We start from the raw sequence: 14,243 nt of genomic DNA, 5'->3' as shown, positions 1-14,243 counted from the left end.
GGGAAGGGTGAGACACAGACAAGGGGAAGGGTTTGGGCGGGGTTCTGGGGAGCTGGAACAGGATGGAAATGGGAGGGGGGGTTTGAGAGTGTAATAAGGTTTAAAATGGGCAAGGAGGAGGCGGGGACCAGCGGAATAGTCAAAGTAATATTTAATTTAAACAAAAAGACACAAACACAAATACACACATGGCAGCTGGGTGTGGCTCTCTCTCTCTCGAACTGCCACATCCAGCTGCAGTTATCCCTCTCCTCGGCTGATTAGCCCGATTGGGGGCCGGGCATGCGTAGTCACGGTCCGGCCCTGCCCTCCTCCTCATCACACTCCTCCCTCCTTTGCCTCAGGCCGGGCATGATGTACCCCAGCATGATGTACATCACCCCCCCCCCCACCTCCTTTCTGGGTGCGCCTGCCGGCAAGCTTTTCCCTGCCTCTCTAGAGCCGGAGAGGGGGACAAGGGGAGGGGAAAAAAAGAGGAGAGGGAAAGGGCGAGGCGGAGCGACAGTGAGAGAGAGAGAGGAGAGAGAGAAAAAATTGCTCGCTGGTTCCCAGACACGCCATTGCCTGGTCCTCCACCACTCCTCCACCCTCTGGCGGACGACAGCCTCTCCTCCCCAGGCAGACAGCAGCGAGTCCTCTGACCCCTGGTGGATGGAACACACCTCTGCGTTCCGGCGGCCAGTAGCAAGCCCCTCCACCCCTGGCAGCGGCTCCACCACTCAAGGTGGCCGGCAGCGAGCCTCTCCTTCCCTCGCGGATGGCGGCTGATGGCAACTCCTCTGTCCCCCTGCGGACGGCCATGGCTGTTCCTTTCGGCAGACAGCAGTGGCGAGGACTCCATGGCAGCGCATCCCTCCTCCCTACCGGGTTGCAGAACCAAGGAAACAAGGTTTCAAATGGGCAAGGAGTAGGCGGGAACCAGCTGAAAAGTCAAAGTAATATTTAATTTAAACAAAAAGATACAAACACAAATACACACACGGCAGCTGCGTGTGGCTCTCTCTCTCTCGAACTGCCGTATCCGGCTGCATTTATCCCTCTCCTCGGCTGATTAGCCTGATTGGGGGCCAGTCGTGCATAGTCACGGACCGGCCCTGCCCTCCTCCTCGTCACAGAGAGGTAGGAGAAAAAGAGAGAGAAGAGAGAGAAGAAAGAGCCTCTGGTTTGCTGCCTCCTGGAAACGCCACCATGCAGTCTTCTGCCAGCTGGACAGCCTCTTCCATCGATGCCGGGCGGTGGCACTGGACTCACTCGGTCATCCCTGAGGAAGTTGAGAGATGAACTGCTCCAGTGTCACCAGGTCTACGTACAATTCTATCTCCATGCACTTACCACTTTGGCCACTAGGGGCAGTGTTTCGAATTTTGGTTAGCACAGACATATTTCAGCTAAAGAGAAGTCAACCTGTTTTCAAATTCACGTTGAGGTCAGTCTGATAATTATTGCAGTTCTGTACCAAGGTGCAGAAAAGTCAGTGATGTCAATAAATACATTAAATGAGCCAGCCTGACTGCAACCTGATACATTTCAAAAGTGTAAAAGTAAATCCATCTACTATCAGTTTTTTAATGTTATAAATTTTACCACACAATAAGTGTTTCTATTTCCCTGTTTGGTCAGTAATAGTACTAATCTGGCAGTAGAGAACCATAAATCGATTACACACAAGCAATGAAAAGTTACAACGCTGTTGACTGAATTTGTTTCTCATGATCTTAAACACATTTTGACCTAAAGGCTTAAATACTTGAAATGATTTTGTAGACCAATATAAATTATGCCTATTTTTGAACTGCTTGGATGGATGAGTTGGACTACATAATGAGACAGTGCATGTTTAAAAAGCATCCCAAGTGGTACTGGAACCTAATGATGTTGGTTAAGAGAATGTCTAGGGTGTGCAGAGATGTAATCTAGGCCTAGGGCAGAGGGTAGCTACTTTAAAGAAGCTAAAATATAAGATAAAACAACTATAATTTGTTTAAGCAGTCATTTATTTATTTATTTATTTATTTTTCATTACATAATGTTTTTTTTTTCATTAAGGTTATTTTCCATTTTTGATTTTTAAAAATGTATTCCACCCCTTCCATCTGAGTTATTTCATAGTTTTGATGACGTATTATTCTAAAATTTGCATAATTTTAATAATAAAGTGTGAGCCAGTTTATTCAAACATTTAACTGATCGGTACCTGACAGGCTACTTGGGCTGACAAATTACACCCCTTTTATCACCAGGGTGTATGTTTTTACAGGAAATAACAAGGGTCTGTTTTAGTCTGGGCAGTTCTGTGCGACTTGACACTGACATTTTGAATAGCAAGCATGCTGTACATTTTAAAGCTTTGGATATTTTTTGGTGCTCTGGTTGCTTCAAAAGGTAGGTTAAAAAATTAAGAGATGCCAGTATTTTTCCCCTCTGACATCTTTTAATTAATCAGCAATGGGTTCAAAATAGAAATCTAGAAAAAATTATTTTGAATAACAAGCTACTCTTTAATAGATTGTGCATGTTCAATCTCTGCAACTGCCTGTGAGTGATAAAATATAGGATCTGTCACATTCTGATTCTATTCCACTGTTTAGCGTTGGACCACTGCAAAGGAATATGTGAAGATGTCACACTGATCACAATCAGCGCCTCTCTGAAATCTCAAGTCTTTCTGCCTTGTCACTTTGGTACAAGCCTTCAAACAAGCACTACAACTGAAAGAGTGGAATGGAGCCACTTTTCTAGTCTCCTGAAGATCGCACAGAATGGGATCGTCTTCTTTAATAATCCTAGAGAAGGACGAGTCAATGTTTTTCCAAATCTAGCATACGGAGGAAACTTTTCCATCGTCATTCAAGATCTGCAGCTTTCAGATCTCGGCACATACTGTTGTGAGCTGAGCAGGAAATGCTGGAAAGTGGAGATCACAGAATCACCTCATCCAGCTAAGAGTAAGATCAATCCTTGAAAATCCAATAGAACAGAAATTACATAACAGTCTACAGTTTATTAAAGAAATATTGTAGATTGTTATGAGAAGGTCTACCAGATCAGTTCAAAGTTATTCATGTTTATTATACAGTAAGTATTTGTGTAACTGCCTTTGAAATTGTTGCTTTTTTACATTACACAGATATCTGAAAATATAAGTCTATATTCAAAATATTTTGTCTTGTTTATGCAGAAAATGAGGAGTACCAAAACGCCTGGTTATTCTTTTTTGCTGGAGCTGGAATTTTTACTCTTCTTTTTATTGCATTCATTTGTATTTCAAAATTCAGTGGTAAGCATTGCTTTCCATTCACAATTCAAAATAGAGCAGGAAATAAAAGTTCAATGGACAATTATTATTCCAAATTATTAACCATCCTATTTATTTTTGTAAAATAATCTTTAGCCATACATAACTTTTTGCTTAACTGGACAAGAAAAATTGCGAGATCATCTAAATGTAACTCTTCCAATGAAGAACACAAAGAAGGTAAGTTCTGCAATAAAAATTCAATGTTCAGAAATGTTAAAGACATTTTTCAGGTTTGTTTTTTTTTTTTTTTTTTTTTTTTTGATGAATGAACAAAAAGCACAATGGTAATAAACACTGTGGAAATATTTTAAAGGTGCACCTACATGAAAGTTTATTAGCATCATCTTAATATAGTAATACTATATATGATTTAAAAAATACACACAATATATTCTGGCGAATAATTATAAAACTAATAAACTAAATGTTATTTTGATTTTTATCAGCATTCAGAAAAGTCCCAGAGTCAACTCTAGATCTTGATGACTGTACCACTTCTATAGTGTACTATGGTAAGACAATTTGTGTTTGTAAAACATGTATTTCTATTATAAGGCACTGATGCTCATAATAAAATATCTGCTTCAAATTTTTCAGTCAACCAGGAAGAACTTCACAATCCAGGCGATAATGACAAGAGTGGAAAATAAAAATGCAGTTATTTCCTAATTATGGATTACAAATCTGTTGTTTATTTTGTAACTCAGCAAAGGTGTGTCTAATTGTTTATTCTTTTTTCAAATGTCTGTTTAGAAACATGTGTTTATATTACCATTAATTAATTTATACTGATGAGAGAGAGAGAGCTGATAATATCCTAGACTTTTGAATACATTTGTAAACCTCTGTTGGAGAATACAGCTTAACACAGTAAAGAGACTAATGTGAACAAAGACCCAGAGTCAAAGTTGCAATCAATTGACAGAGTTATCTGAAGACAAAGGGTTTTCCATTCTCCATAATTCCAATAGCAAAAATTAGAAAAACAGGTTACAGATGAGTTCTTGGAGCAAAGTGAACTAAATTAAAAAACAGAAACAAAGGAATTATGGGCAAATGCAAGATCAGTTTACATCACAGTTACATTCTGACTGGGTAAAAACATAGGAAGAATCCAGACTACTTCAAAAAATGGTAGACATAACATTTATCATTACCATAACTAATTATAGCACTAAAAATGAGTTGTGGGGCCTTTTATATATATATACACTTGATGCCCATGAAACGTCCATTCTGTTGAAGTTGATTGGCTTTGAGGCATCCCATTAACAAAAACATAGTCATATTCCTATGAAGGAAAAGATGATTAGACAGAACAAACAGGTCACATCTTATTTCAAAAAGGCTAAAAGTCATCCAGACTTATCTGGAATGCAAGGCCTGCAAATACACATGGGAAACACAGAGAAACAGAACAGAAAACTATATAAAGCTTCCAACTATAATTAAATCAACATTTTAAACAGAGTGATGAACAGAAACAGTTAAAGGTGCACTCTGCAATTTTTTGAATATGCTGTCCAGGACTTCACTGACACCTAAAGGTCTGGATTGGATGCAGTATCATTCAAACACAAAAGGTTTTAGTTACCGATCCCATTGTAGAAATTCACTATTCACAGTCAGCCATGATGAATTTAATCCATGAGTGAAAGTGTCCAATAACAGAGCAGCTATAGAGATTAAGCGAAGAAGTTTTCAGTTGGTCATGTGATCCTAACATGGCAGCCCTCATGAGGGGACCCTCTCCATGTAGAATAAAACAGCTTTCATAAGGTCACTGATATGACTTGAGTCTTCATCTCATGTGAGTTTGTAAATAAAAGATTATTTACAAACCTTTAGCAGGATAATGCTTTTAATTGCTGGTTATCACGGTTACTACATGTTTTAAAAGTCTTATCTCTTAACAAAGTAAAATATTAAAATTATGTATATAGGACAAGTGTGTTGATCTCCACAAGACTTCAACAGAAAACAGAGAGAAAACCGGCGTGCAGCATGAGGCCGATTCCACATGTGTAGTTACGCCCTAGACAGCCCACTCTGTAAATACCAGCTGTGGCCCGTGCATTTTCAGTCTTCAGTGTGATTCATGCCAGTAAGAAAATACAGTTTCACAATGAATAAGACACCGTATGCACCGTATCATACATTATGTGGCAGTCAACTAACAATACCAATTGACATTTTAAAAACACGTCCACGCACGAAAGCCAGAACCAAGGAGGTCTAATACGACGAAAAAGCTCTCTAATAATATTTGTGATTTAAATTTTGCTTGCAATACATTTTGTTTCATCAGGGTACACGGTTACTTTTCAAAACTTGATCAGACACTGAATGCTCAAGCAGCCTAATTTACACTTAGAAAACTCCTGATGTTGCAGTAACAATACAAAAAGCACTTACCAATTTACTTGACGTGAAAATCAGTCCTCCTTTCCTGTTTAATTAATCAATCGCACGATCATGCAGAACATCTCAGGTTTTTAAATCCATAAAGATCTCTTTCTCAATGGCAATAACAGCAGTGATGACAACCGACTCATCAGCAAGATCTTGCACTCTTCGCTTTCAAATTACGTACATCACTTAAAGCGTGATTGCGTCACTCAGGGTGCTTTCACACTGACAGTTTAGTTCGAAACTCGGCACGGTTGTGTACAATAGGTAATGTGAAAGATGTCATGCGGACCGGAGAGCGCACCACGGTACCGAACCCGAGACTACATTTAGGATGTGGTCTGAGTTCGGTTGCAATGGAACTGTAGCGCAATTCGCGTGAATGTGAAAGCAACTTGGACTCGGGTGCGCACTCGTTCAGGAAGTAAAGTAACCTGTGCATGCGTTTTAGCCGATGACGACATCATTAGTTTCGACAACACACGAGGATCCACACATTCCTGAAAGTCCCAAAAAAGTAATGACACCACAATGACATACAAGTACAATCAACACTATAAATACTGTCTGTCTATCTATCTATCGATCTATACACTTTATAAATACTACATATAAATACTATTATAGGTTATAAATATAGGGTATAATAGGAGATGACAGTGGCGATAACTTCACCTTGGACACGAGCGTAAGCGTGCAGTGTAAACAAAGATGCAAATGAATTCCTTGCAATCAGCTGTCTCTTCAAAAAACATTTGCGAGCAGCAGCAAGCCGCCTTCCCCTGGACATCTGATGAGTTACGCTGTGCATAATGGCACCAAAATAACAAAAAAACAAAAGTATGATGAGTCATGTTGTGTTCACCATGCGTGTTTGTGATGACGTAAGATGAACGCAAATGGACCGAGGTTCGATAGAATCAAGTGAGTGTGAAACCAGACCAAAGCTGCGGGGAAAACCGGGAACAATCGCACTCGGAATTGGACCGCAGCAAACGTGCCCTGTGTGAAAGCCCCCTCAAAGCCAGCTAGAAGGCCTGGACTGGGACATATCCTAAAGACCACACCCACCAAGAATAAATCAATCAATCTGATTGGCTGATGAATCTGACAATCTGACTTTAGATGCCTATTCACTGCAGTGTTGAGGGATTCTGTGGAAATTCTGAAGGCCTGACAGGGTGGAGGTCAGACTCACGCGCTGCTTCGGCTAAGGAGCTTGGCTTCAGGCATGCGATTTGTGAAACAGTTGTCACACTTTGCTTGTAAGCATCGAGGAATAAATTCTGATTGGATAAACTTTTTGTTTTTTGCTATTCATTTGTAGATTAATTAGGAGTGGAAAGCAACTGAAAATACATAGGCAAAAAGGTCAATGAGAATGAAAGGATGACATTTTTTTTAGTTATTTATTAGGCATGTTATGTCAGCAGAGAAGGCTTCGCTGGCCCTGAGAAATCACCACTGGTAAATATGTACAGTTTTTAACAAATTAATTTGTCATGTTTCCTCCTTTGCCTATGAACAGAACAGAATATATGTTAAAGTTTACAGTGTGCAGACGGAGCGACGGGAGGGAGGAGCAAAACCGCAATCGCACTTCTTACAGTTTCAGCACGAGTATTGAATATGGTGAACCCTGACCGGATTAGAAGCTTGATGGACGTGACACTCATTCTTTTTTTCATTGGATCCATTAAGTTACTCAGAAAAAATAAATAAATGAAAAAATGCACTTAAAATTAAACACTTGTAAGATTGACCTACAGTATCTATGAATAAAAAATAATTTTAAAAATGTTTTGTAAAAAAAGAAATATATAAAAATATATTCAAGTGTGTATTCATTCATTAATAATGCGTTACCATGACCCTCACTTTAAAATATTAAGTAATTCCTTCATGTTTATGTGGTGACACTTGACTCATTACTTATGGGTTACCAAAATTATTTTAAAAACACCTCCAGCAATATCAAACCTGCCAAAGTTAATAATTTGTAATGATCAGAACAGATGTCCCAAGGAATACACATGTTGGGCACATACATCTGTAAGCTAAATATGATACTCTACCAGACACTGTAGACATGATTTATAGAGCTGTTATGTTCATAAATTAATTCCAGCAAAGAACACACGAGTGACGCATGTTTCTGTGAAGGAGCATTTCATGATCATGTTCAAAGCAAAAACATAATCATTCACATTTTAGACACATGTTAATGTTTTGATTAGTAATTAATTAGTAGTTATTTTAAATTAGCCATAGTTAGTTGAGAGTTCTCAATGAGGAAAATTAAATTCAGTAATTATTAACTAACAGTGAACTACCTCAGTCATCAGTTCGCTATTACTTACTGATTAGTTAATCATGTTTTCATATTAGTTAATAGTAGTAACTAAAGTGTTAATGTACATTTATATATATATATATATATATATATATATATATATATATATATATATATATATATATATATATATATATATAATCCCCCAAATTGGGTGAAGAAAATGCCAAATTGTGGGCTGACAGAAGTGCTAGATCGTGGTAAACTGTATTGGAACAGCTTTCGGAGGCAGCCTCTCACGAGGGCCTGCTCTGGGTGGAAAGTTTGGACCTTGATGCGGCTATAGGGGGCTGTACTATTGATATTTTAATCTAATCAGCCAGTTTACGTAAGAGCCTGATCCGGGTGGAAGGTTAGATTAAAGGACCTGTGTACGGCCATAGGGAGTTGGACCATAGGTATATGGTCAGATCGGCTGGCTTGCAGAGGTAACCTCAATCAATAGACATACGGTGCTTTGAGAAGGACAGGAGGAGGTGGTGAACGCCATCTGTAATGCTCACTGCAGCTGGTGAGAAGCGAAGACAAAGGGCTTCGCCGGAAACATGGTAAAACGCTGCTGCAGCTGTAGAGTAAGTGGGCCTCCTGCAGGAGTGGAGTTTAGAGTACTGTTGCCACAGTGAATTGAGTATTTGGGAGCATGGTAAAGGGGCTCCTGTGGGAGCGCTGCAGTGTTTCCATTGCTGTAAATGCACATCTATAAATGTATGGAACTTAAGAATTTAAAGTGCCTGTGGAGAGAATATTAATAACCGTGTACACACATTTGGCATGGGTGGGGCACTGTTGCGGCAGTGTCAGGTGGGGCACTGTTGCTGTGGTATCAAGTAGGTCACAAATTACTTTATTGGATTTATCAACACTTGTAAGGGAAGCAAAGGTTAGTTTGTATTTACCTGTAGGGGGAGCAAATGGTTAGTTAGGAATATGTAAAATTATTACCTTTATATACGTCTGTAAGGGAAGCCAAAGTTTAGTTATGGAAAACAACTTTATTATGTTTGTCATGGCAGGGCACTGCTGCGGCAGTATCAAAATTCGAAAGGGGTGATATGCAGGAGAAATGGACTTGTAATCATTATTGAAGGATTCACTTGTGGTCATTCGCTCCTTAGGAGTATGACTGCCACCTGCTGTACAATATACGTCTTGCATAGGAAATGCATTGCATAGCAATAGGTGTGAACAGCATGAAATTATCTTGGAATAAATTGAGTTGCATCTCTGCACTGCATACAGAAATGCAAAAGCAAAAGCATTTGTCCTGATGGGAGGAGGGAAGGTCATATCTTAGTGTAAAGATGAGTGGAAGTTTGTAGCAGCACTTGCTTCATGTTATCAGGGTTGTGCGGCAGGGCGAGCTCAAATTATTTGCACCCGGGTTTTGACTGAGAAGCAGATCTGTAATTAAAATAATACTTCATTATAATTATAATTAACTGTATGCTTGTTATGATTTCTATGCTGATAAATCCACCACACAGAAAAAATAAATTATTGCTTATTTTAGGTTATTTTGGTGAGGAAAGTGGCTTGTTTTGGGCTTGTTTTTTCCAGACCAGGTTGCATGTTTCTCTTGAGAGATCTGGCAACACTGCAACTGATATTGCACCCACCCCTTATCGCAGAGTACTGCCATTTTAAAAAGAACGTTATTAACCGTTCTTTTATTTCGTTCTAACCAGTAACCATTTGGAAAGGAGGCAATGGAACTTCTGAACCAGAACAAAAAATAGTTTTTGCTCGGAGCAAACTGAAATGAAAAATATTTCATTTTTAGTCCCTGCACCAGTGTATATCTACTATCTGGATGAACCAAGCACTTTTACTGTACTCCTGACATGGGTCAGACCCTCAGTCACTTCTCAAAGATTAAATATACACATTGCTTTTGACATTATAGTTCATATTGTATTGCACATAATACAAACATTTTATATATAATCATAAACAAGAAGGACTGTTAGTAAATTTATTAAACTAAAACCATAGAGAAAAGCTAAATAAAATAAAAGGGAAGTGCAAATCGTTCATGCGCACAGATTGTCATCATTTTTGCTGTTATAGTTTAATTGTTACTGCATCTCTGAGAGAAAAGGCTAAATATGTTTAGTAATATGCACAAATAATTTAAATAAAAACAAAACAAAACTTTCTGTCTTTCTCAGTCCATTATGTCTTTAGAAAGGTTAATAATAGCTTGCTCTTCCAATAAAGGTTCTTAAAAGGAAGTGAACTTGGAAATAAAGTTTGGACAAATAATGTTTTCTCTACTGAGGCTTTTTAAATTCCACAAAATATTACTGTTAGCATTGTCATTATCATAATAATGTGCAGTTAAATGCATGTTTTATGTTATTCATAAATATACTCTGTGTTTTGAATATCTAAAATGGACATTAAACAAAGAGTAAACATGTACATAGCTAACTGTTTGCATTGCATGGTTCTTGCTATTGACTAGTCCAGTAGTAGTCGATCCAGTAGGTGACGCCAAAATGTTTTGTGTAAAAAAAAGATGGTGTAAATGTACAAATCCAAAGCCTTAACAGTTGTCACATTTAAATGCGTTTTTGATTATGTTTTGTGTTCATGTCTTTTATAATGGAAGTTTAGTTCCTGTTTTATAGTCATGTGTTCATGTCATGTGATTTCCTGTTCCCTCATGTGATCTTGTCATGTGTTTCCCCTATTCATGTGTCTTGTTTTCATTGGTTCATTGTTTGAGTTCTTGTTAGCAGTCTTGTCTTTTCATTGGTTAAAGTTTATTAGTCTTGTTATCTTGTTTACAGTTCTGTCTGTTGATTGGTTGTCATGTTACCCATGTCCATGTATTTAAGCCCTCATGTTTTCCATTGTCTCTTGTCAAGTACTGTTGGTGTAACGTCGTGTCTTTGTTCTTTCAAATTAAGTTAAGTCAAGTCTAGTCGTTTATGTGTGTTTTGTTTTCACGTTGTAAATAAACTGCACTTTGGTTCATCATTATCGTCTTCATCTGCCTGTCATTGCTAAGCTACGTTACAAAATACTTGACCCAAAATGAACCCAGCAGTTCAGCTTCTTTGTTTACGCCAGGGGAATCTGAGCGGTTCATCTTTCACTGTAGGAGTAGCTGATGAGGAACTATGCACTCCTACAGTGACTGCCATGTCAGAGCCATCCACTGTCATGGATGCCGAGCCAGAGTTCCCCGTCATGGCCGCCGAGCCAGAGTTCCACATCCTGGCCGCTGAGCCAGAGTGCCACGTCGGGTTCGCAGAGCTTGCGCCACCTTCTGCCCCGGATCCTGAGTATGCTCCACACCATGTCACAGTCACGCCTCAGCCTGGTCCATGCTATGTCACAGCCATGCCTGAGTCTGCTCCATGCCATGTCACAGCCATGCCTGAGTCTGCTCCATGCCATGTCACAGCCATGCCTCAGACTGCTCCATGCCATGTCACAACCACGCCTGAGTCTACTCCATGCTATGTCACAGCCACGCCTGAGTCTGCTCCATGCTATGTCACAGCCAAGCTTCAGTCTGCTCCATGCCATGTCACAGCCACGCCTCAGCCTGGTCCATGCCATGTCACAGCCACATCTGAGTCTACTCCACGTCATGTCACAGCCACACCTCAGCCTGGTCCATGCCATGTCATAGCCACGCCTGAGTCTGCTCCATGCTATGTCACAGCCATGCCTCAAACTGCTCCATGCCATGTCACAGCCACACCTCAGACTGCTCCATGCCATGTCACAACCATGCCTGAGTGTACTCCATGCTATGTCACAGCCATGCCTGAGTCTGCTCCATGCCATGTCACAGCCAAGCTTCAGTGTGCTCCGTGCCATGTCACAGGTCCATGAGCAATGCCCACACCTGCCACAGCCAATGAGCCAACACCCACACCTGCCATGGCCAACGAGCCAACACCCGCACCTGCCACGGCCAATGAGCCAGCATTGCAAGCCTCGTCCGTCCCAGAGCCAGTGTTGCAAGCCTCATCCATCCCAGAGCCAGCTCTCACTGGGCTATTAGACCTAGAGTTGGTTCCCACCCTTGTGCCCACCCTGAGTCCTCCTGATCAGCCGGTTCCCCCCAAGTCACCGGCTCGACCATCAGGCTGTGACATCTCAGACAAGGGGAACTTCTGACCCTCTGACTCCGCCTAGACCCTCTGAGCCCTGGACTCCACCTTGGCCCTTCGATCCCTCGACATAACCTCGGCTCTACATTCCCTCAGCTCCACTGTGGTCCCTCCAGCTCCTCCTTGGTCTGTCAGTCACCTGGCTCCGCCTTGGCTCTCTGATCCTCCGGCTGTGCCTTGGCTCTCTGATCTTTCGGCTCCACCAGGGACCTCCATCCCTATGGCTCCACCTTGGTCCTCAGCCCCACCAGCTCTGCCTCAGTCTTCCGATCCCCCAGCTCCGCCTTGGTCTTCCAAACCTCCGGCGCTGCCTTGGTCCTCTGAGCCTCCGACTCCACCATGGCCTTTCAAGCTTTCGGCTGTTTCGCCCCTTGAGCCTCTCACGGCTCCACCTTCCATGGCTTCGCCTGCCTTTGTCGAGCCTCCCTCAGCTCTGTACCCCCTGGGTCTCTGCCTCCACGTCCTGTCTTGCCAGGCTATGCCTCAAGGACCCCCCCCCAAATGTGTTTTTGTTCATGTTTGTGTTCATGTCTTATTTTGGAAGTTTAGTTCCTGTTTTATAGTCATATGTTCATGTCATGTGATTTCCTGTTCCCTCATCTTGTCACGTGTTGCCCCTATTCATGTGTCTTGTTTTCATTGGTTCATTGTTTGAGTTCTTGTTAGCAGTCTTGTCTTTTCATTGGTTAAAGTTTATTAGTCTCGTTATCTTGTTTACAGTTCTGTCTGTTGATTGGTTTTCACGTTACCCGTGTCCATGTATTTAAGCCCTCTTGTTTGCCATTGTCTCTTGTCAAGTATTGTTGGTGTAATGTTGTGTCTTTGTTCTTTCAAGTTAAGTCTAGTCGTTTATGTCTGTTTTGTTTTCACTTTGGATTTACGGTTTTGGATTTCATGTTGTAAATAAACTGCACTTGGGTTCTTCATCGTCTTCGTCTGCCTGTCATTACTAAGCTACATTACAACAGTATTGATAGTCATGTCAAAGTCAAAGAAGACCGTTGTTACTGAAGACTTAGAAATAAGAAACCGACTTTACCTGGTCAAAGACAAACCTATCCTTCAGGAAAACATGATGCTGACAATTAGTTTAAAACCATACAACTGCCACAAAAAGTTATAATGCAGGAACAAAATAAACGTAAAAAAAACTTTTTATTCACATTTTTATTCTACAGAGGGGTGCAATGAAGTATACCTCCAGTATTATTTTATTTCTCACGGCCTTCACATGCTGTCACAACTGTTGCAAAGTGGATTTTAAAAATACTATGCAGTTGACCTTTTACAGCTAGTATAAAAACAGCTTAACCCCAGATAGCAAAATAGCTTTGGGCAGAATTTGGCAATATTTCCGTATGAGTTTGGCCCACATACATACTTGTTCTTGTTCTTGTATATATTGTTCTACACATACATTCCTCACTCTCATTATAATTACTTATTATACTGTAAATGATAAAAATCGAATTTTGAAAATATCAGCTTTCAGACCAGTTCCTGAGCCAAGTCATCAGTCCACTTCAAAACCATACTATGGTAAGACAACCTTTAAAAAAGATCAACTACTGAAATTGGGAAAAAGAATTACCAAAACAAAATCTGTTTTAAATATTTCAGTCAACCAGGTGGAACTCTGCATTTCAAGCAATGTTGGGAAAAAAACGTAAAAAACAAAAACGTGGGGGGCCTGGGTAGCTCAGCAAGTAAAGACATTGACTAACACACCTGGAGTCACAAGTTCAAATCCAGGGTGTGCTGAGTGACTCCAGTCAGGCTTCCTAAGCAACCAATTGGCCCATTTGCCAGAGTGGGTAGAGAGCCATGTTGGGGTAACCTCCTCGTGGTCACTATAATGTGGTTCTCACTCTCGGTGGGGCGCATGGGGAGTTGTGCGTGGATGCAGCGGAGAATAGCGTGGGCCTCCACACACGCTAGGTCTCCACAGTAACACACTCAACAAGCAACGTGATAAGATGCGCGGATTGACGGTCTCAGATGCGGAGGCAACTGAGATTTGTCCTCCACCACCCTGATTGTGGCGAGTCACTAC

General features: G+C 40.8%; 1 protein-coding gene across 1 annotated transcript; it reads left to right on the top strand.

Annotated features, from left to right (window-relative positions):
- The first annotated feature begins 2,285 nt into the window (after nucleotides 1-2,285).
- Nucleotides 2,286-4,163, top strand: LOC127429704 (uncharacterized). Its single transcript, XM_051678808.1, has 6 exons — nucleotides 2,286-2,382; nucleotides 2,589-2,945; nucleotides 3,179-3,277; nucleotides 3,392-3,475; nucleotides 3,745-3,810; nucleotides 3,896-4,163. Exons 1-6 carry the CDS (start codon nucleotides 2,328-2,330, stop codon nucleotides 3,946-3,948), a joined length of 714 nt encoding a protein of 237 aa, XP_051534768.1. The 5' UTR covers nucleotides 2,286-2,327; the 3' UTR covers nucleotides 3,949-4,163.
- Nucleotides 4,164-14,243: the final 10,080 nt, after the last annotated feature.

Source organism: Myxocyprinus asiaticus, chromosome 39 (assembly GCF_019703515.2).
Source record: "Myxocyprinus asiaticus isolate MX2 ecotype Aquarium Trade chromosome 39, UBuf_Myxa_2, whole genome shotgun sequence".
Taxonomy (NCBI): domain Eukaryota; kingdom Metazoa; phylum Chordata; class Actinopteri; order Cypriniformes; family Catostomidae; genus Myxocyprinus; species Myxocyprinus asiaticus.
This window is presented reverse-complemented; position numbering and strand designations above follow the sequence as displayed.

Bases quoted from the DNA above. Each gene is read 5' to 3' on its own strand.
- LOC127429704 (XM_051678808.1), top strand. From the start codon at position 2,328: ATGCTGTACATTTTAAAGCTTTGGATATTTTTTGGTGCTCTGGTTGCT. The intron at 2,383-2,588 runs GTAGGTTAAAAA...TCCACTGTTTAG, and splicing joins TGCTCTGGTTGCTTCAAAAG to CGTTGGACCACTGCAAAGGA. The intron at 3,811-3,895 runs GTAAGACAATTT...CAAATTTTTCAG, and splicing joins CACTTCTATAGTGTACTATG to TCAACCAGGAAGAACTTCAC.